Source organism: Manduca sexta, chromosome 7 (genome assembly GCF_014839805.1).
Source record: "Manduca sexta isolate Smith_Timp_Sample1 chromosome 7, JHU_Msex_v1.0, whole genome shotgun sequence".
NCBI classification, from domain to species: domain Eukaryota; kingdom Metazoa; phylum Arthropoda; class Insecta; order Lepidoptera; family Sphingidae; genus Manduca; species Manduca sexta.
In genome coordinates this window covers 8,443,185-8,467,684 of record NC_051121.1, presented here as the reverse complement: position 1 = coordinate 8,467,684, position 24,500 = coordinate 8,443,185, and the positions used below count along the sequence as shown (strand labels likewise).

General features: G+C 34.9%; 1 protein-coding gene across 5 annotated transcripts; it reads right to left on the bottom strand.

Annotated features, from left to right (window-relative positions):
* Positions 1-1,860: 1,860 nt before the first annotated feature.
* LOC115441673 (histone acetyltransferase KAT2A) lies at positions 1,861-16,904 on the bottom strand. Of its 5 annotated transcripts, none has more exons than XM_037447673.1 (20): positions 16,671-16,904; positions 16,184-16,362; positions 15,609-15,738; positions 14,091-14,236; positions 13,311-13,535; positions 13,178-13,227; positions 12,521-12,686; positions 12,026-12,164; positions 11,051-11,134; positions 10,328-10,545; positions 9,706-9,838; positions 9,228-9,300; positions 8,293-8,368; positions 7,657-7,801; positions 6,965-7,125; positions 6,427-6,504; positions 6,021-6,167; positions 5,428-5,518; positions 4,662-4,788; positions 1,861-4,165 (listed from the first exon to the last, which is right to left on the bottom strand). In XM_037447673.1, the coding sequence occupies exons 1-20, from the start codon at positions 16,753-16,755 to the stop codon at positions 4,099-4,101; spliced, it is 2,520 nt and encodes an 839-aa protein (XP_037303570.1). In that variant the 5' UTR covers positions 16,756-16,904; the 3' UTR covers positions 1,861-4,098. The 5 variants fall into 5 exon arrangements, with proteins under 5 accessions (XP_037303570.1, XP_037303571.1, XP_037303572.1 ...); XM_037447674.1 differs by having other exon boundaries at positions 10,328-10,542; XM_037447675.1 differs by having other exon boundaries at positions 11,120-11,134.
* Positions 16,905-24,500: the final 7,596 nt, after the last annotated feature.

The following is a 24,500-nucleotide window of genomic DNA, read 5'->3' as shown; positions in this document are numbered from 1 at the left end:
AGGAAAACTTTATATCGGTTATTTTCAAATGTTCGGAATATTAATTTCCGAAAAACTCCGAAAAAATGGTAGTTATTAAATCTAGTCTGAACATATGTCGCTTTAAATGCAATTGTTAAGAAAAAATCATTAAGTATACAAAAAAATCTTTACATTTATTCAGATTGTATTTAAAAGCGCTTAATCAAAACTTTATTTTAAACAACGCGAAATATATTATGTTAAGATATTATAAGTGAGCATTTAAGTTATTATGTACGCTATACATAAGGTACTTAAATTCATTATTTTATATTCAGTGGCGGATTCAGAAAATTTGTGAGGGGAGCTAGGGGACTGTGGACTTTGGGGACAAGATTTGGAGGGAACTGAGGCCTCCCTAGCTCCTTTAGGTCCGTCAATGTCTATTCAAACAAGGAGACTGGTGTGTACTTCTAAATGTAACAAATAAATAATATGTAAAATATTTACATTCCCTCGTTGAAGTGTTCTTCATTGCTCCATGTGTGAACATGAGGTATTGAATAAAACCAATACAGTATTCATTAGTTGCGTTTTACTCACATCCTGGTATTTTTATATTTATGGCAATAGCAATACGCCGGGTCTTAGAAGCTTCTCGCAACGAAGGATGTCCATAGCGTTCTACGACGTGTGGTCTCATTGACCACGTGGCCGTCCATCTCTTGCGTTAGAAGTGCCGCTGTTCCTGCGAACCCTTAATGGTCCCTTTACTCGCTTTTAATGTCAGGCAAGTGTCACCCTGACGGAATTCTACAAACTCTCCTAGTCCACAGGGTGTAAGGTACTTACCTGATAATTTGTATCACGATCTTAAATCTTGTTATATCTAACAGCCGGTCTTAATATGTTACTGAAGGATTGTTGATTTTTTTTTTATTCTGACACTGCAAAGGGATGCCACTGCACCTGATGGTAAGCGCGATGCCGTCCAGATGAAGTATCGAATGGTAACAGCTGGGTATCTCATGCCATTCTACGCAATCATGCTGGCCTAATAAGATGCTTCTTCACGCTACCGGAGGAGGATCCAGGTTTACAGGAACACGCGTCGAGGCATAGTATTCCAAAGCCTGATGGTGCGGGAAAGAAGAGAGTTGACGAATAGGTTCGGGCCGTGTGTTTTAACTATCAAGCTATGGCTTCTCATACGTACTCTCAGTACGCGTGGTTCTGTTGAGGATAGGAGACGAGGGGATCAAATTAAATAAATCCTCAAAGAACTTACCTCAGCTTACTCCAGTTCCGGATTTATATTTTTTATGGGTGTAAGCCACTTTATTTCCGCCGCCCCATGGAGGTAGGTTTATGTATGTATATAGGTTTCTAAAATACTTAATAATTTTACATTTGTTTGTAATATGGAAGGCACTAAAGTTAAATTAAAGAATGATTAATTACATCGAGTGAGCGTCCTCTGAAATCGCTATTTACAAATCCAGGGCTGGCTTACTCTCGGTTTTTTGCTTATCTGTTTCCATAAACTAAAATAGACAAGAATACCTTATCCGTAAAATTTGGCAATCTGTTGGGGAATCGAATATGACTACTGTGATTAGTGCGTTTTATTTTGCCAAATATGAACATAGAGGTATTAATTATTGTTGTATTAATCTATGTAGAATGACATTTAAATTGCTTTACGTTCAATCAAATGCAATTAAAATATAAAATGTATTTTTTTAAAACATAATATTACAGGTACTAGATAGTAGTAGAGGCAAAAAATTAATGTAACTTTTACTGTAAGAGTGAGAAAGCTCACTTCAGTTCAATGTTAGTAAGTAAAGATATATGGAACAATATAAGATAGAGCTGATTGGTAAAAAAAAATCAAAATTAGATGGAATAAAAAATTTAATGACATCCAAAGAATTTGAGATTACACGTATTTTATATGCGATATACAAATATGTTGTACCACAACGGAAATTACAGCTATTTTTACACTCCAACACACATTAACGACACTGTATTTTATCATATAAAACATTTAAACGCCCTGTGGCTTATTTATTATAGATACTTACAAATTATTAAAAGGTTTTTTCAAAGAACCTAAAAACAAAACTTAAATAAAAAATTGGCATACAAAATTTAGCTAATTCCCGCTAATATTTACACTTTCTTAACATCTAGTTTACAGCCACATGCTAATGAATATAGTTTCCTTTCAACGGCCCTTATTTCTAAAGTAAAAAATATTTCATAGGAAAAGTCTATTACCCTATAAGGTAGAAAAATACCTAAGAGAAAAAAAGTTATCACGAGTAACAGCTATATTACAATAAGATTAATACATTTTATATTAACATAATAAAGACTCGATTATCCGGAGTTGTTATATAGATTAGCGATTATTTAGATTGCCAACTGAGACCCGCGAGGTGATGAAACTATATAAAACTAAAAAAAATACTTAACCGATTTTGAAAATTGTTTTACTATCAGGAAGCTACATTACACTAAGTAGTGAGTAGTAAGGCTCATTTTCAAACTCGGGAATGGTCGTTAATGTCGGCGGAGTCGCGAGCAAAAGCTAGCTATTAATTATTCATATATAGAATAATAAAGGTTTTCTCATACATTAAATCATTCGGATTATCGATTATTCGAACGAATAAGTCTGGTAAATCGAGTCTTTACTGTATTTTAATCGATTTATATTAACACTTCACCCTGCTGAAATGACAAGTTTATACTTAAGAGAAAATAATACATAACGATTTGCAAGCATCCTTTTAAGAATAAATAAAAAACAGATTGGCAAATACTTGCCTATCAAGGTGGGCACACAGCCTAATTTTTATTGTCATTAGGTAATTATAGTTGTAATTATGGAAACAAACAACAAAACATTATTTTATTGCCTGTAATTCAAAGAAGAATAATAAGAACATATTTCAATGATAAATGACCGCAACACTTGAAAAATAAATCAGTCTTTAAATTTAAATCGCAGAAACCAAAATAACCTTATTTATAAATTGTGACGAGACGCGTTAGTAGCTCGTCTGAGAGTAAGCATTATATCTGCTTATAAACTGCAGTAACACCATTCAGAAATGCGTAACACAGCTCTGTATCACATTGAAGTAATCTATTTCTTCTACTCATTAATTAACCATTTTTCGCATCAAATTCATCGACGAGCTTTAGTGACATAAAAATATTCACAAATAACATAATGGTTTTATTTTATGTTAATTGTGCAGCTCAAGAAAACTAGAGAAAATCTTTAGTTTCAGTGAAAATTTTGAATGTTTGCTGACCTTGAAACCACTACTACTTTTATGATGACATCTATATAATTTCAAAGGTGTGATTCAATAAACGATCCCAATATATCTTTTAATCAATAAAAAATGGCCTATAGAATAAAGTACTCTCAGAAATGACAGAGTTTGTTTGGTCTGTTCTCGGGGTTCAATCGAAGATTAAAATTAGAATCGTTTTTAGAAAACTGTCGTTTTTCGATAGAAATTATCCATTATTTAGGAACAATTTACACACTGATGTATTGTCTCTTAATGAATTCACGTACGATTTTCTGCGATACATTTAAAAGGTCATTTAAATTGCAAGCAACAACACAGATTCCTGCAAATAGGTATACCAAAGATCTGCAGTGTTTGCTTACATCTATGTAAGTAATCTATGAAAATATAGACGAACATTTACAGCTGTTTTCAATAAACGATCCCAATCTCAATCTTCAATCCGATTCCTAGAACGAACCAATCAAAAGTCATTTGTAAACATGTCAAAATAACTTTGTTCTGATTGGTCCATTTTTGAGATAGATAAAAAAAGCAATTGGGATCGAAAATGGCGGTTACTCTATCCTAGAACTCGCTTACACGCGACACAACTACATTCAGATCGATAGGAAAACTAACCAATTACCTTGTTGATTTTTACCGTTGATTTAATTCCATGTTTATAGAAAACTGGCATTACAAGACCTCACAGACCTTGAACATATTACATTACATTTCTGACTTACTCGGCGTCGTCGCGGGGAGGCTGCGGGGCGACGAGTTCGCGTACGAAGAACGCGTCGAAATTGAACCCCAATCATTTGTCCCACAGACCCACCTCTTTCATCTTTGTCTGGAAATACTTCTCTAGTGTGTTTGCACATCTGTGAATCGAATATATTACTAAATTAATATGCTATATTAAATATTGCTAAGTGTAAGTGTTTAGGGATTAACAATTAAGATGTGGTTAAATAATAATTGGTGTGACAGTGTGTTGGTCTTAATATTTACTGACTTAATAAACATCATTTTACGATGTAATATACAGTCCATCTCGTGACCATGGAAGCTGCAATGTCGGAAGTAAAATAAAATAAAAACCAAAGAATAATGGTGTCTGCACGTTACGTCGACTAAATGCTTCAATAATGGGTATGTTATCTTTATGTTACATAATAGTTATTGAATTTTGCCGGCAGTTTCGTCCAGTTAAATTCCATTCTTAATATTAATCCAGGACAAGATCGATACGATTTCCGGCAAAAATCAAAATATTTAAAAAAAAAATGCATTATTGGATTCGTCTATTTCATAACAAAATTCATCGCATTACCAATCATTAATGTCTATAACCTACATGTGAAAACATGCACGTACCTGTAATAATCTGTATCTGGGGAATTGTAGAGGCGACAGTTCGTGAATATCCTGGTCATGTCCGCTATGAACAGCCGCTTCGACACGTAGTAACGCGACTTGAGACGCTCGCCCATCGTGCGGAGATCTGTCGAGTTGTTTATAATGTAAAATATCTAAAGAGAAAAATTACTTTGTAATTGGTATTAGTATCTGGGGTATATCAAATAAAATTAGAGTAATTTTTGACAATTATATGTACAGTAGAAACCGGTTATAACGACTAAATAGTAAGGTCTCTTTAAATAAATGCATACAAAAAGCGTATCGTTTATAACGACTGTTGGATATAGCGTCCTGATTCGGTGATCCCTTCGATGTCGCTATAACCAGTTTTCACCGTAATTAAAAAAAGTATTTTATTTGTAACATAGCATTAAAGTTTTGTAAAAAAAAAATGTTCGGTAATAATTATTTTACGGAAGGAATTATCAGGGTCACGACTAATTATTAAATGAAATGGAAACACTATTAAGGCACTAGAATCTTATTGCTGTTATAATTTGATGTAAATATCTTTAAACTGTAGACATTGCATATATCACAAATTAAATTATTTATATCACATGATTATGAGATTTCTTTTTCAGTAATAAATTCCAATAATCCCGAAAGTTAAAAGAAGAACCATGAATTACTGTCTTTTCGAATTTTTACCGACATGATTTTTTTTTATATCACAACCATTTAATAGTGAGACAGCGATACATGTTAAATTATACATTACCCATGGGATATTTGATGTGGTCGTAATAGTCGGGCACGTCGGTTTTGTCCACAGGCTTCAGGAAAGGCCACGCCGCCGCGTGATTTTTCACCTGAACGAATAATACGCACTCTTAATAAAATAATGACCTATTTCAAAATTGTTCATTTGTGGCAGTCGTCGGAAAACTATTTTTTGTTTGAGAGCTGTTTTTCTAAAGTTGCTATAAAATTGAGATTATTAAAGATAGGTAAACAATTAAGCTATAGTATGAAAAAAAAAAGGGAATAACTAAAAGGTCGCAAACAGAATTTTTTTGTTTGACGATTCCTATAAATTGGCAATTTTGGAATGGATCTTTATTTTATTAAGAGTGCGAATAATTGTAACAACTCAACTTTAATAATAGATTCTATATTAGCTTTTTGCTTGTTAATTATAATTACATACGTAATTACGGTGTTAAACATGACTGATTTTTAATGGCCGATTCGACGAAGAAAGAAATCATATTTGGTCATTATCTCTGAACCAAATAGCAGTAAATCAGTACACAGAAGAATAGGTGCACAAAGCTGCGTTGCATTGTTAACTACAATGAGTAGTGTACGTACGGTGTGCAGCACAGTTCTAAGCGCGGCGAGGTCTGGCTCGTCGTCGGCGGCGCGTGCGCCGGGTCCCGCACCGATTCCGGGACCCGCGCCCGCGCGCCATCCCGTTTCCCGGAGCCCCGGGATACACTCCACGGGGATGCTGCGAACCTGTACGTAGATGATAACATATTACTTACTAATTCGAGTTATCGTTGTCCTAAAAAGGCAACAACGCATAGTAATCACAAGAAACAATTTCTTTAAGTTTTAGATAAGGCAGTGGTACTATTTCGATGAAGTTACGCATTTTCCTATACAATCAAAACGAATTATAGCGTCTGCTTGGTCCATTATCGAGAAACGTGCTAGTAAACCTTAAGATTACTACGAAATACCCAATTATTGATTCATATTTTTAAATACTTACCCCTTCTTTAAAGCACGTCAGGCCTGGATATATTTTCCTCACTTCTTTTTGCCGCATGTCGATCAATTTCTTTACAATCTAATGACAAATAAATCATTTATAAATTTAATAATTAATTGTGTCGATATGTATAAATAAATAAATTAGATCTATGAATGACATAAACTGCAAGGAGGTTGATTTGAAAGGTATGTAAACTTTATGATAGAGTGACCAATAATGTTCCATAAAGGCCACAACCATCTACAAATTAGCTTCATAACTAAGTTGATGAATAGTTTAATTATATTATCTACAATTTAAAAGGGTGAGTGTATGAATGAATGACGTGTATGTAATGAACTTTCACATAATACATGAAGGATGTAGGAGCATAGTATTTTTCATTTTCTATGCTTTGGTTACATTGCAAATGACAGTATTTTATTAACGGCCATGTGGCGTGTAGTTTCTAGATAAGCTAAGGCGCAGCAGTGTGACCGAATGCACATGGACGCGAGTGAACGAATGAAGTGGTGCTATAGTAGTGTGGACCGACTTCCTTCTGCGTGCGTATGACGGCGGTGAACTGCGTGTAGACGATGCGCGGGTTGAGTTCGCAGTGCATGAGCGTGGCGCCCTCGTAGTCCTTGATGTAGCCCTGGTACATGGCGCGCGGCAGCTTGATGTCCTTGCTGAACCCTTGCTTCTTGAAGTAACCTGACATAAATAAAATGAATGAAAAATAAAATAAAAAGCCTTTTATTTCACGATACGACAAATAGTAAATAATAAAAACAGATAATTGAAAAAAACATTTTTTTTTTGTCAATTATTTTAAATATAAATGAGTGTCCCGTGGGAACTCTCTTATTGGAGGTTTAAGGAAGTAACCTGATGTAACAAAATATAAATCAAAGACTACGCTGAGACGTGGGTGAGCGCAGAATAACACTATATTTTGCGTGTAATTGTGCGCTTGCGCATTTCGGCACACAATTAGTCTTATACCCAATCTATCCTCATCAAGTTCGTGTCGAAAGACTGAATATGGCTCTCAAATTCATAAATGAACTAGAATATGTAAGTAATAATTCTGGTAAAGTTTTTGTTATCTGTTTTTTTGTCATTACCTCGACTAAATTGTTTTTAGATCATTAATCGACTATATACTTATATCCTTAATAAAGTATACTGAGCTAGTAAAAAAATTACTGTATGTACATAAGTATATATATAATTCTTTGTTACCTATAGCGAACTCGTCAGCGAATGTGAGGAAGTGCAGTATGTTGTTGCGGATGTGGTAGTCCTTGAGATGGTTCATGAGATGCGTGCCGTAGCCCTTCACCTGCTCGTTGGACGTTACAGCACAGAACACTATCTCGCTGAAACCCTGAAACGTAGACATAAATATATTTTGTTATTAACAAATTACAACTGATATTTATTCAATTATATTTACATGTATTATTGTTAAACTGTTTTAGTGGTGTAGTTGGATTACGGTACGTCTGACGTTTTGGGTTCGACCCCCGGGTCGGGGAAAGTGATGTCGAAATATAGAAACACTTCTACTCAGTATCAATGCGGAGTATGGAATTTGTGCCCGATATTAGGATAGACTCACCCCCTATCACATCAATGGCATGGAATACACACTGGATCCACCAGTTGCGCCCCTGCCTGCCCCTTCATGCCTATATGTATATGTATTATAGTTTAAACTTTAATAATCATTACACTGGATCCACTAGTTGCGCCTCTGTCTACTTCTTTGGGGACAAAAAGGCGTAAGTGTGTGTATTATTGTTAAAAGTTTACAAATTATTAGAAAAGTATTCGAGTATGTAAGAATAACATTTAGAATCGAGGATATTAGTTTACCTGAGAATTGAATGTTCTAAAACATATGCCCCCAATCGGCCTGCCTTCCTTGATGAGCGCCAGTGTTTTATGTTTACTACAACATTAACAAAATTAATTCATTACATTTAATTATTAATTTTAAAGTAAGTAATATTTTATTGCACTAACCTTTATTCATATTTGTTTAGATTTTTTCAAGACGCTTTAATATTAGATGGAAAGCGGTTTTAGATCTTTTCCAGTAATTAATGAAACCTTAAATGATATTTAGAACTAATTGAAATAAGAAACGTTATAATACTATATATTTTATAGTATCTAAAGTTTATAGATAATCCAAGGGTCTGGAATACGCGCGAGTATGCACAGCGATTGGCCTCCGGAGCTATGCTGAGCAGCGGTACAGCGCTCGCGACATGTACACCGACGTATGCGCACGCGCACTCCTCGCGCCTTATTCAAATATTATTATTGCGCATTGTAGACTATAAATACTTATCTCCTCGTTTTATATTTGTGTTTTATGTCGTATATAGATATAATTCTCGTCCGACACATCATCCTTTTATGTTATTGGCTACAGCAAATCTCGAAAATATTTATCTGTACCCTTATCACTAATTTACGCGTTATCGTGTCGATAGCGTAAGTTGCATTTAAGTAACATTTTGTATGGAAATGTTTAACAGCGCCCCGTGAGCGTATCTGGAACTAGAATACTACAGCGTGATCATCGCGCGGATGTAAACTTCGAATAGTAAATCGTGTAACCATAGACAAGCGTGTCTAAAATATATGGTAAATGTCAACACGTGTCTCTTTTATGACGAACGATTTCGTCTAACGAATACTAAATACGTTAAGTTGCTCGATGCGATAATGCGTATATTTTGCTAGGGCTACAGGTGGTATAAAATAATGATAAAGAAAGTTTTAAAATAAATTGTACTCACGGATCGAACACGAGCTGTGATATGTATTCTTTTGTCATTTCCGGTAACTGATGTGAAAACACATTGTGTAGACCTGTTGACAAAAACACATGTGTTTTTTATTCTGGAATGTAATTACACACACAGCGACACACGCACGCACACATACACACACGCAAACTCATGCCTTTTATCCCGAAAGGGGTAAACAGAGGCACAACTGGAGCACCAACTTTCCACCATGTGTATCCGTCCTATGTGATAGAGGGCTGGCAAAATCCGAATACCGGCCTGATACTGAGTAGAAAAACCTAATATCACTTTACCCAATTTAGGGATCGAACCCAAGACCTCAACACAACAGTCGTACTGTAATACGCTTACGCCACCTAGGCAGTCAAAGTAAAATATGACACTTTATACCAAATTTTCGCATTTGGTCACCTTGAATACCTTGAAATATATATATTTTCTTCAATTAACATTGTCTCTTTTTTACCTATAAGCCAGAGCATGGTTTGCTTATTAACCGGCCCTGTTAAAGAGTTGCCGATAACGTGGAACTCTATGAGCTTGCGTTGTTCCTCTAACTTGGCCGCCTCGTCGCGCGGCGCTTGCATCTGGAACAGGGCCTGTAAGGAACAAAACAGACTGAGTTGTGATAAAGTTAACAATCATTGTGGGTTATATGTTATGAACATGTGAGATCTTTGGCCCACTGGCAGTATATATAGGTGTGGATCGGTAGTTTCTTGGTTCGGTTTCTATGTCTAGATTTTTTTAAAAAAGTTATTATTTGAGTTGTATTTTCTAGACATAAAGCTGGGCGGGTTACCGGTCGAAAATTTAAAATTTTGCCAACTCGTTTTTGCAAGTTTTTTTAAGTTAAGCTCTAACCTCATTCCGAGCAAATGGAAAAAAAATAGTTTGTTTGAGAGCATTAATCTTAGGGATGACTCAAATTTGAAAAAAAAAAAATTATGTTCGATAGTCGAATCTATTGGAGAAAGCCGATAGGCTTCTTATTATCCCGGGAAAATATATAGTGGGACTTTCAACCCGGAATACTATTTGACGCGGGCAAGGTCGCGAGCTAAAGCTAGTAAAGATGTGTGTCTCACGTCGGGCCCGCACATGTAGGCGGGGTCGCACACGGTGGCCACGATCTCGGCCACGGCGCGCTCGCTCACGTCCGTGTCGGCCGAGCGCGCGCGCCGCCGCTTGCTGGCGCTCGCCGCGCACGCGCCCGCCGCGCCCGCCGCCGCGCCCGCACCCGCCGCGCACGCGCCCACCGACAGCTCCGCCGCACGCTTGCCGCCCTCCTGCTTGATCGTACCTGCTGGGACACGGTTAATGAGTATCATAATGACAGCTTCGATCAGTGATGTGTATTATACAGGGTGATTTTGACATTGCGTTACTAAATATGTGATTTATGTATTTGGATATAACATTTTATAATAAGTAACTTGTGTTACTTTACACATTTAACTACAAAATGATCAATAAGTCTGAAAACTAAAATCAGAATTTTTGGCAAAATTATTATTTATTGAGGGGTGATTTCTGGCATAATGTCAGCAAAGGCGAAGAGAAGTATGTGGTTTTATTTAGTAACGCAATGTCAAAATGACCCTATGTATTTTTATTATAAAGTTATAAAAACGACTACCATCTATCCAAAATAATGTTAATTTCATATTCGAATTTTTTATACCTTGGACATTGTAATTTTATATGCCAATTTCATTCTAATCAGTTAAAGTTTAAAGCATGATATGTATTAATTAGTATCTCTCGCCAGCCCCAGTTAGTTACATTTGATTTGTTATAATAATTTTAACCTGATGAGAGCGTCACCGTAGTGAAACCGTCTTTACTATCGCCAGTAGTAGTAACGCGTTCAAACTCACCGCCACGCCTGTTAGCTGCAAAACAAATACACAATTCAAATCCAAAATCACATACCAACAATAATGTAATGCTGGCACCAAACTTAGCGTTTTTGAACCAACATTTACGTTATGACCAATGCCAACTTTGTACATAAACTACTCTTACACATGTATTCACAAACAATTATGAGGACGCATAGTTCCGGCAATTTCATAGATTTCTTTGGCTTTGTTTAGCCTTGTTTATCTGACACCCAACTGAAATAAAGTTGTATTTCAGTATTAAATCACAGCCATCCGTTTCGTCTTATGCCTACGTACTAAGCAGTTCGTCACATATTGGAAAAATATCGAAAAAATTTAGACAAATACGCCAAGTGTGAAGCCAACATAACATATAATTTTCCGTCTGTCGTTATGTTCGGGCAGACAGACTCTTTAGCCTTAGTTTTAGTATACTACTAAGTATAATCATATCTATAAAACATATCTCGTCATTGCTTAGAAATTATTAATTATTGTAATCTAATTTTCAGAGAATTTAGGTAATTTTTTTAGATGTAGTTCTACAGGCGGTTAGAAAAAGCTGGCTCAATATTTTAGAACCAACGGTCTCACTACAGAACAGTGCTTATGACCGGATGAAATGTAGACTTTAAGCAGGAAGGCATTCCTTGGTTACTAAGGTTGGTATTAGGAATCGGCATATAACTTGATTTTCTATTTTTATGATAACCATCCCAAGGTCTAGAGATAGTTATTACGCAAGGTGATATAAATTAAATAATCTGTTTAAGCGGAATGATTTGAAATGTTGTATGACGCTCTACGAAGTCTGCAGTTGCTGAGAAGATCATGATATAACAAACCGTGATAAAATCCGTAAAATAATTACATGATAACTGAATATCATTCGATACTCACTTGTTTTATTGTCTAGTATCTGCTGCAGGTGGTTCGGCGGGATCTGCTTGAAGTCCGGGTCCCAGATGGGAGAGTTCACGCTGAATATCTCCTCTTCCAACAGCGCCAGGAACCGAGGGAAGTGGGTTAGAACTAACACCTGGAAATTACATTTTTTTTTTTTAGAAGGCTACGTCAAACTGACCCCTCTATACCTGATGGTAAGTGGAGTGGAGTCTAATAGAATGTCGATTGGTGAGAGATGATTAGCCTTCGACAGTCGACACAATTATATATAAACAGGCTTATCCCGGAACGTGACACACTTATGTAGACCACTATGACGTTTTAACACCTTGTGTACGGTAGTCGCTATAGGCGGATATAAAATATATCCTACCACCAGCAAATTGCTATTTTGCACACAATCTAATGTCAAAACCTCAGTGACGATTAGTCTCAATATTAGCTTAGTTAATCCTAGATCCTTAGCAGTTAGCACAAGTGACTACGAACCCGTTTCTCAGGCGGCATGCGGTCCCGCTCCGAATGGCATTTATCCATGAGTTGCCTGCAGACTGACTTGAACACTGCGCGTAGCAGCGTGCGGCCGAACACCAACGACGTCTCGTAGTGAGGTAACGAGTCGCAGAACGCCGGCACGTGGCAGAACACCAGCCATCTGTGTTGGAATGAATGAGTTGAAATTAGTTATATTGGTGAGCTGAGGAACAGAATACCAAGACGAATGTCTGCAGATACAAAGCCTAGGGCACACACCTCTGAATTGTCTGACGTGTAGTTTTGTGAATTATCACTTGCTTTAACTGTAAAGGATAATATTATGAGGAAACCTGCATACCTAAGAAATTCTCTATAGGAATTTTGGGGGTGTTTGATGTCTATCAATTCGCACTAGGCCAGTGTGGTGGAATAAGGTCTAATCCCTTTCAGTAGTAGATGAGGCCCGTGAATAACAGTGGAACAGTATATAATACAGGGCTGATATTATTATTATTTGTGAGCTAAGTTAGGGCCATTATTGTCCTCACCAGTCGTTGCCATTATTTTTTATACAAATTACATACAATATATATTTTTTACTTTTCCGCTATATATAATAGTCATACATATAATTTTATAGATATATTAAAAATGGTATTTTTAACTCACCTTGTATAATTAATTTGGTATGCCGAAATATCTTCTGGATTTGACACTTGCTGCAACAAAAAATTAAGTTACATAGATTATGAAAAATTAATAAAAACTACATGAAACAGAAATTGAACAATACCAAACTTACCAATTTCCTAACACTGGGCGTCTCAAAGTTCCAATGGTTGAAACAGTGCAAGAACATCTTAGCCAAGTCGTACATGGTTTGCCACTCCCTTTGTGGCAATGAATTAAACTTGTACAGCACGAAGTTTGTGATGGCCTTGGCTATGGAGGGCCTTTCGAATGGCGGCTGACCAAGAGGGCCTTCGATACGTGGCTGAGATCGAGTCAGGATGCATTTGCGAAGTATCTGAAAATAATTTGAATGTTTGTAATAAATCCCTTCTATTTTTTCGCAGCGATAAAGCGTCCCTAATGTTTTTGTAATAAATCCCTTCTATTTTTTCACAGGGATAAAAGGGTTATTGCTTGGAGGGTGAGTGGAACAGGTATATTGGATTCACTAGTCTCACGGTCCAATGTCGACACTCAGTAGTATAGCATCGTCCGAGCAAACAATTGGACTGAGTCCGACTGATAATTGAACTGTGTTGCTAGTATTCAGTTTCGATGCAGTATTAATAAATAAATTAATCTATATGTAATTAACTTTAGGTGCAATTCTGTATCATTGTATTCTGTATTAAATAATTCTATAAGCATATTAAAGCTGAAAGTAGCTTGCACCAAAATGATTTTAGATAGAATTTTAATATCAATATTTATGAACATGTATACAATGGAGTTATTTTGGTATTGGATGTCATGAAATGTGTGTATCGGATTTTAAAATTTTACTGACGCGTACATACTCATCTCAATTATGAATAAATAAATAATTCCAATATTATGTTAAATAACAAACCTTAAATAGATAGTAATAAACTTGTTTAGTGTTGTGATCCTCTTCCCTGTGCATGGACATGAATATGTTCTCCACATCAACCACTGCTCCGAGCAGACGATTGATCTCAGTCACTTGCAGTCCTTGCAACTGTGTCACATGTTTCTCTGAAAAAGCATCCTTTGTGTCAAATAATATCCACTCAAAGAGTTCTAAGATTATATACAGCGGACATTGGTAAGATTATCATACAAATATATTGCACTTATGTGCTGGTTACTCAATATATAATAAAATAGCTAAACATCAATGTAAAATACTTCATATTTTTTCCTTATCATGATTCAAATGTTTTTAATAAAATATAAGCATATTTTTTGTAAATAAATATTTTTTTATTAATATCTAAAGATGCTGTGACATATTGTCATGCCGACATTTCAAATAAGAAAGCAGCTTATTACCAATTGTTGATATAATTAACATTATTATTTTAGTTTTACTAAGAACTTTCAATTTTGTAATTATTCATATTCAAGGTTTTTCTTTTGCTTTTTTATTTCATTTGTATATGTTATCTTTGTTTTCATATTCACCCGGCCTAAGACCTTTTTTGATATATAGCATATGTGTCTTCTGCCACTGACAATGCTTTTCAAACTTGACATTGGCATAATTATTGTATAAACAATACAGCCAAATAAAATAAATTGGATTGGATATTACCAATTGGTAATAACTTTTGGAGCAAAAATTGTGCCCTGATGTCCAGTCTATAACTAACTATATAATTTAATGTCTTTGTAACCACTAAATCGGCAGCTGCAATTAACACAACGCTAACTTGAAAATGTCAACTTTACTGGAGAGACTTTTAAGTGAAAAATAAGATTAATTGTACAATACCAGAGCTTTCGTAATGGGCGTTTTGAGTAATTTAAGAATTCTTAATTTTGTGGCAAGAAAAAGGAGATTTTGTAAGCTTATACAAGATAAAGAAATAATAATTTTGTGTTCTAACAGAAATTAGCCAAAAACCGATTTAGCATAGTGTTAATTGCTGGTATCAAAATATGTATTTATATTTAAAAAAACTATCATTGTTGAAAGACATGTTTAATTTTGGTTTGAACAGTTGAGAATATCAAAATGTATTGAAGAAAAATATTTATAAACATATTTGACAAAATATATCAAATTGCAAAATTATAGTTGTCGAATGGCAATTACATAGATATTTTGTATAATGGAAACATGTAGACAATTTAATGTTGACTTTCAATCCACCTTGTGACCATGAAGCATGCAATCTTCAAATTGTTGGGAGAAATTTGAATATAAAAAATCATGTTAAAATCAGAAAACTACTAACTACTAAACTCTTATTTTGAAGTGTTACATTGGCATAAACATAATAAATCATTACATATTATGACCCTATTTGTAGTACAGAATGTCTGTTAACACAATTAATTTACTGAAATTTTATAACAAAAAACATTCTCATAGAATGAAAATAATGTGTGCAAAATGACTCACCAAGTATATGACTGCAGTTTCTGCATGGATCATTGAAGCCAGCTAACGGTTGGTTATCGGCACGTGGGTTGTTCTTGCCAGGTTGTTGAGGCATGGGTGTTTTCCATCCATTGCAATTGCAGTCGGGTGTCTAAAACATAATTTGTAATTACTAAACTATGGCAATGAGAAATCAAACAATCATAGTTTTCGAGGACCAACAGGTGAGAACAAAGTTACATGCTGTATTGTGTGAATTACAAACTGTCCAACTTTGCGTGGCAATAAATAATACTGGTTATTACATCATATTTTTTACTGGTGGGAGGATATATTTTATATCCGCCTGGATAGTGACCACCATACACAAGATATTAAAACCATGCAATTATTGTCTACCAAGTGTGACGCGTTCTGGGATCAGCCTGTGTATACACAACAATGGTTCCGAGAGACTGGCACAATTGTGTCGATTACAAAGGGGTAATCATATTTTGTCAGGAAACATTCTATTGGACTCCACTCCACTTACCATCAGGTGGAGAGGGATGACTGTCGTGCCCGCATAAAAATAAAAACAATATTTCGTTTCTTACCTGACATGCTGAATAAATTGCCAATTTTAAAAGTTTTTTATTATGCGGCCAGTTGTACACTTGTTGTTTGCGTTGTTGTATACGCTGTAGGTTGGATTGGCGGGATGCTTGTCCCTCAGTCCCGGTGGGGTTTGCAGTATTGCTGGACGATGCATCTTCGGCATTTGTGCTTGAAGTTGCTACAAATACAGATATTGTGAAATTCTACTCGTTTTTTCAATAGGAAAACTTAAGGCTAATTGTAGAACAGTGTGAAACATTGTGATTACATTAATAATTATAACTGGGTAGTGTTTTGGAAAAGTTTTTAATTATTTATATAGAGGATATCGAATGGAGTTTGTATGGAAACACACGGTTCTTATTCTAGCCTTTACGTATTAAAGCGAATCAAAATAATAGTTTTAGAACACTGAATTTCGTTGTCAACAATATTATTATCATTGTAAATCTTTGGTCTATGTTTTGAACATTATTGTTTACGAACCTTCATGCGAATGTGTTTGTGACGAGTCTGCTTCTGTGTTATTCATTGCAATATCAGCGATTTCATCAACTAGTTGAGAAGACATAATTTATACACTCCTGCTTTGATTATTTAAACACTGTCCAACTATTTTAATATCGATTTAGCGCGAAAAAAGCATTGCAGACGTACATTTTTCGTGTTTAGTCTGACAATTTTAATTTATGCTCTATGGATGTTTGGTGAGGTATGCACTATGCACAGTTTTTTTTAATGAAAAGAATATGCGTCTTTTAAGCCTTATCATTTTGTCAGTAAGAATGTGTTGCCTTATAATTAAATTGTCTATGTCGCCAAATGGATTTATATTTAATATATTAACTTTTTTTGTAATTACGCATAATTAAATTTCTATTGATATAATGTAGCTGATAAGTTTTTTTGGCAGAAATTTAATTAATATTTCAATTATAAATCGTTCTTTATCGCACACACACATTCGCAAACACAACTTTTATTCTCGAATGGGAAAACAGGGATGCAATTATATCACCCAGTTTCCGCCATAATATCTACCTATTCTGTCTCATGATGTGATATGGGGTGAGTCTATCGCCATATCGGGTATAAATTGCAAATATCACTCTCAATATTGATTAGGAAACGTATTATTATGTCCACCTCGGGATTCAAACCTGCAGCGGCAGTAGTCGGACCACGATTGCAAATTGCAATACAACAGTTCTACGCCTACGTGATGTTATGCTTTACTTAGATAAGCATTTCAACTTTTTTTTACTGGATTTCATTTTGTTGACTGCCTTGGTGACGTAGTTTTATTACGGTACTGAGTGGTACTGAGGTCTCGAGTTCAACTTCAAGACTGTGAGCTCATTCTGCGTAGATCGGACCGGCAACAATTAAATATAAAAAGTATAATAATTGTAAAATGTAAGTAGATATTGTAATTTTGACTTTTTGAACGACCAACAGCTCAGTTTTCCCTATAAACTTGAAGGCTTCAAAGTCTTCAAAATCTCCGAAAAAAAAGTAAAATATAAAAACCCGCGATAAAATTCGTAAACTAGTTTTATTTAGGTCTTGTGATATAAGGTTTTTCTACTCAGTATCAGCCAGGAATTTGGAATTTGTGTCCGATATGGCGATAGGCTCGCCTTTCATCACATTATAGGATGCAATACATACAGCGAAAACTAGGTGCACAAGTACGGCTCTGCCTACCTCGTCGGGTATATGAGGCGTGAGTGTGTATACATGTTTTTCTTTTGCTGGTAAATTTCCTAGATTTTAGACGAGCAACCGTGTCGCGTGACATCGACGCTTAGAGCTTTCCATACACTTATATTATTCTCTTTGCTTGGAGCTCAGTAATTAATGAGAGTGGTTGCAATGTAACGTTCTGCCTCATAATTAGATTACACCACTATCGAATCAACTGGGCGCTGTCGACGACTGGAACCTTTTCGTCGGAATTCATTTTGTAGTTCCAACAGGTTTTGCGTAATTAATGTAATTAGTAGAGTTGAAATATTTTTTTTGTAACAAATTTAATATACTTAGTAAGTTAATTAAAAAAAAGTGCTTATTTTGAATATTTAAAATTCGAAATATTTGACCTAGCGGTCAAAATTTGTTGCTAAAGGCACAGTCGGCCCCAAATGTATACAATATACATGAATTGTGAATAGGAAACGTTAAGGCGATACCTCAAGGTCCATTTTCATACATTTTGTTTCGGCTTTAATCTGGGTAACTAAACAAGTATTGGCAAGTAAAGAATTTAAATTCACGTCTAGTTAGTGATTAGTTCTCGCAGTTGAAAGAAAAACGTAAAAAAAATTAATAATCATGGATATTTCGGCCTTTAAAATTTCGTCATATTAAATTTTAAAGGCCGAAATATCCATGATTATTAATTATTTTACGTTTTTCTTTCAACTGCGAGAACTAATCACTAACTAGACGTGAATTTAAATTCTTTACTTGCCAATACTTGTTTAGTTACCCAGATTAAAGCCGAAACAAAATGTATGAAAATGGACCTTGAGGTATCGCCTTAAGCACATGTCAATACTTTATACTTTAAAATTTATAAATTTGTTTTTTATCTGGGTATTCATTAATTTGAGGCTGGAAGATAAAATAAAATAAGATATCCGTTTGCATTGTTTTTGGTTTGCCGCGGAATTAATTATTCACGTTAAAAGTCCTAGAGTTACTTTATAATACCTTCATCTTATTTATAGACTTTTTTTTTATCTAAGGACGGAGTATTCCTGTGATAACAAGTCCATTTCTCAGTGCTGACGGCATGGCAGCTTTCGCAGTGCGTAGACTAATATTGCGTCGGCTAATACTGAGATACAACTTGAATCTAGTTAGCTGTCAGATAAACAAAGCTGAACAAACAGCAAGTCGTCACATAAACGAAGCTGAGAAACAGACTTGTAATCACAGTAATGGTCCGTCTTAAATAAATAACGTCTATGAATAAGGGGATATGTATTTAGAATATTATATCAACACGTGACATACGCATTTTATCACCGCGTGGTTTAAACTACTCCTCTGACCTGCATATATATTAGATTTATTTATACAGACGGACATTATACCATGGAATCAGATATACTGTTTCATTTCCATATATCATATATGTTTTACCAATCAAGATATTATTTATAGCTTTCGTTGGCTCCATAGTTCTATATATAGTAATCTTCAAGTTCGCCATATTGAACATTATTATCGACGACACAAAATTATCAGGGTCAGGGTAATAGTTGAGATTGTTTCATCCAAGGATCAGATTAATTCTGGCTACGACTAAACATACTGTAGATCGTAGTTGTGTGATGTAATAAGGAATAACTAAGTGTGATACGGTCTCGTGAACTAATGGTTCCATACATTCACAATAAAATACCATTAAAATTGTTGATTCCGTGCATCTATTAAAAGACACATTATTTTAATGTGTAACCAACATTGTTAAGTAGACAATTTAAATGGGAATATTTTGGTAGTTTAACACTTTCAGAAAGACCTAAACCTTTAATAAATTATTCGTAAATCTTGGCATATTCCTGACGTAACTCGTGCGCCGTAAATGTATGTGACGAATGCTCAAGGTGATGAGGGTAGGATATTAATGGTTAAGGAAGCTTAAGCAAGGATTCATTTACAGCCATTTTCAAAAAACGATCCCAATCTCAATCTTCAATCCGATTCCGAGAATGGACTAATCAAAATAATTCATTAGTATTAGTAATAAGCATGTAAAAAACACTTTATTCCGAATTCTGATTGGCCGATTTTAGAAATGGATCGAAAAAAGCGATTGAAATCCTTTATTGAAAATGGCGGTTAGAGCAGCGTTGCGTAGGCATAGGTTTAGTAAAGGGTCCTGTCACTCTTTGATATGCAACCCTAAAAAGGATCAAAGCAATTCCGTGAATTATATAACAATTTTGTTTGTTTGCCTAATTCTTTTATGTAGGCTAGAATATTTTATTTTTGAGCTTCACGTCGGATTTGTTTCTTTTTCTGGACGACGAGACTAATACGTATTAGCAACAGTGGGTCAAAATAGATAAAATAAATTATTTTTACAAAGACTTCAAATTATTTTGAAATTTGTTTATTTATTTGCTTTTAACTATTTAGACTTTTTTTAATATAACCTAAAAAAAGGTTTTTTGTCAACTTTTACTGCACGAACAGCCACAAACTTTACTCTATAGTCTATTTTAACTGATTTTAAACGGAGGATATATCTTTTCGACATGTTTGTAAATTATTTTCGTGATAATTTATTTATTTATACCGCATATAACTGCATCTATGCCCGGTAATGGATTGCTTTTCCCAAAAAATAGAATCGCAAATGGCATATGATAAGTAGGTCCCGATGGCATATACTAAGTAGGTTCCATATTGCATTGGCATACATAAATAGTGCATTAGGACCATAATCAATGTTTACTGCCGACTGAACTATGTTAGTCGATTGCCGATGAGATATTCGATATTCGTTTCCGAATATACAGTGACGGTATATAATATTATTGGTATTGGCTCTAGTTAGATGATCGTGGAGAGACAAACACTCTCACGGTATTAAAAAGGACATACATTTTTAAAAAAGATAGTTACAAATACTTATTGCCATGTACAGTTCGTGAAATTATTGCGAAATATTTTTTGTTAAGATACAAAATATCAGTGATTTAAAATTTTTAATTTGTTTAGGCATATTTGGTCTGACTCCCAGAATAGAAACAATAATATATATTATGTACAACTTCCCTTAGCTTCTCGTCGGTTTTGATTAGTATAGGTATTTTTGTAGTTTCTTGTAATGATAAAGATATTTAAATTCTTTCGTATTTCCTTAGTACGCACCGAAGTGTAAACTGTGAAGCCCGTGCTACCTCCATTCAATCAAGCAGACATGGGTGAATAAATACACTCTCTCTTTAACATCTTATTGCGAGTCTGTTTTCATGCAATTTCGTGCTCATATATTTTCATAAAATATTATTTTATTCAAATTGTACTAGCATTTCCCGTTTCTATTTTTTCGTTTATGGTACTTTAAATGACTTAGTAGACACTGTAATTAGTGGGTCAAGAGAACGCAAAAGAATCAATTAAATCGGATCGAATAAATTATCACTGAACATAAAAAATACGACGAAGAGATAACCTTTCTTTTGGAGTCGGTTAATAAATGCAATTACTTATTTGATATAACGAATTAATCCACTCGAATCGTAAAATGAGATTTGATTGTTTGCTAATCCCATTGCGAGGTTTACTTTAGAAATTGGCAAGATGAATAGTTATCAATTATTCAGTGAAATGTCTGCTTTGTATTGTTACTACTGTCAAGAAATATTACCATAGATATTAGCTATGTTCTATCAAGTTAGTGATTTCCAAACATTTTAGAAGATTACTGATTTTTTTGGGTTGCGCTGCGATTTTAATGGAGGTTCCCTGCTAACGGCATTTAGGCGATCCCTCGGCTTAGTAACTACAGCGGTCCCTAAGAGGAAAAAGAGAAGAGAAGATTAAGCAGTTATTATCGGGGGTTTCTTGCTAACGTTATTTAGGCTATCTGTCGGCTTAGTAACCTCAGCGGTTCCTAAAGGAAAGGAGGGGAAGAGACGAATTATATTGTGATGGATTAAATATTGTTGAAAGTGTAATGGCCATGTATATGCGTTGCGAACTGAGAGGCCTGTCAATTCCTAGGTCAGGAAAAACTTTATGGACTCTTTTACCGTAATTCCTTTGGAATGCGAGATGGGATTCCTTAGAGGAGATTGACATCAGATAGGTAGCGTAACGTTCCTACAACGTGTTTGAAGAACATTTAAATTTTCTTGAACATTGTGAGCAGTTACCCAGGTGAATACTCTTGGCATATTTGAGCGAATACCTGTTTGCGTTACTTGGGCAACATCAACTTTATACATAACGAGCACAAAGTCGATATTGCTTTGCCCAAAAGGCACAAATATTTCGACCGTTATGTCAAGTGTAGTGCTAGTATTTTGGGCGAATGTCATCACTAGCTAAAAGGATGATCCACATAACTTGAATGAAACTGTGGGGTACATTTATACTTGACTAGTCTTTTGTAAAAAAAGCACCAGATCAAGAAATCTAGAATTTACTTACCATGACACAAAGTACTATTTTATTTTATTGAAAGTATTTTTAAAAAATTATGTTTAAATTTTAGTACAATTTGCACGTACGCCATTGTTGAGCGCAGCTGGGTATAAATAAATCTGAACATTCTCTTGTTCTATCGTCTTGCCGTAATCGATAAAGGGTTGACGCAAATCTTCGAACACGGTTTTTATGTACGTCTGTTGCGAGCGATGACCTGCGTTGGCAACAGTTGGACGTGACATGCTGTAGGATTAAATAAATATCAAAAGAAAATAGAGGCCTTACGCGTATACAAAATATTGCATACAGGCAAAAAGCTGCTGAACAAATTCATGTACAATTTGGTGTCTTGACTTTATTGACAGATTTTTGTTGCTCACTGTACTTAAGACATTGCTAATGGACACAATATTGTCTCCCTAAACAATATTTATTGCAAATAATGAAAAAAACTATAGTTAGTTTACATCAAGATGACATCAAGTGGAATTGCCGAATTTGATTTATTGCAACATAATATGGTAATCGTTAAATTGTATAAATAAGCATATTTCTTTATCTAAGAATCAATGCTTGAACCCTCTTATTACCTAATACAGGAGGCCCGTACCCAGCAGTGGGACAATATAATAATATACCTAAGGTTGATGTTATTATTATATATACGAGCTAAATGAAGTAACTTGACTTATTTCTTATTCTGCAACCGGCATTACTTCTCTAAGAATTTCCATAAATATTTTCAAAGTACACATACTTAGAGAACTCAATTTTAATATTTCATAATTCCTAGCGGAACCGACTAGGGCCGCGCGTCATCTGCGAGTCATTTAAGACTTTTATTAAGTAAAACAAAATACGCAAAAATATCTTATTCTTTTCTTCCTCTGGTGTTAATTAATAGATTTTAATTTAGCCTATACTGTAATATTGGCGTCGAGATATTAAATTCGTTTCTTTTGGAAGCCTGCTAATGAAATAAATTCTGTTAACAGCTAAAACGGATTTATTTAACCGAATAATATTGTTTCATATAGGAAACTGCCTCGGTGGCGTAGTTGTATTGTTGAACGGCACCGTCCTGTGGTCTCAGGTTCAAATCCCGGGTCCGGCAATGTGGTATTGGATTTTTCTTCTCTGTATCAGCCCTGAGTCCTAATATCATGAGATTGAACACACAGGTGAAGATTGGGTGTCCTGGTTGCACCTCCGCCTACACCTCGGGGATATAGATTTGGTATTTTTTTCTATATGTTTACATTTTATAATTAAACTAGCGACCCGCCCCGGCTTCGCACGGGTGCAATGCTGATACTAAATACACTACAGAAAAACTGTGAACGTTGTATATAAAAACATAGCGGCCCGCTCTGGCTTCGCACGGGTATAACATAACAAAATAACATTATTTCTCCACTATTTAATGGATGTTATAATTATACATATAAACCTTCCTCTTGAATCACTCTATCTATTAAAAAAAAACGCATCAAAATCCGTTGCGTAGTTTTAAAGATATAAGCATACATAGGGACAGAGAAAGCGACTTTCTTTTATACTATGTAGTGATTGTAATAGGCTGTTGTATGTAAATTATGGATGATACAGAAAAACAAACTTGCGGGTTTTAAATGTGCAACTGAACCCAAAATAGTTAGTAAAAAAAAAAATCTATCTGTATATTTGTCACGCAAAAACTACTGCTTGAATTGAATGCAGTTTTCACCGATGTATAGCATGATTTTCAATATAGGCTCCATTTTATCCTTGAGAAATACCAAGAAGGACTTATATCCCGGTTTTTTTTAATGCCGACGGAGCAGAGTATACTTAGCGTATTATAAATTTTGAAAGACAGCTCTGCACTACGTTTTACCGCCTTAACAATAAAGTACAGAACCAAATTATATTATAAATATCTCTGAAATTAGATTTAATAATGTCTGTAAAGCCAGATGATTTTCCTGTCTTTATTTCTCCGAAATGGTTATTTGGGTATTATAGACCCTGACCTTTTGGTAATATGATTTTAAGAATCGCGTCTAAAAATACTTCATTTTTATCCCGGAATGTAAAGGCTACTATTGTATCTAATATGTATAGAACAACTAGATGACCCGATAGACGTTGTCCCGTCTTAATTAT

Bases quoted from the DNA above. Each gene is read 5' to 3' on its own strand.
- LOC115441673 (XM_037447673.1), bottom strand. From the start codon at position 16,755: ATGTCTTCTCAACTAGTTGATGAAATCGCTGATATTGCAATGAATAAC. The intron at 12,165-12,520 runs GTTCGTAGTCAC...TGTAATTTCCAG, and splicing joins GCATGCCGCCTGAGAAACGG to GTGTTAGTTCTAACCCACTT. The intron at 8,369-9,227 runs GTGAGTACAATT...TTAATGTTGTAG, and splicing joins TCACAGCTCGTGTTCGATCC to TAAACATAAAACACTGGCGC.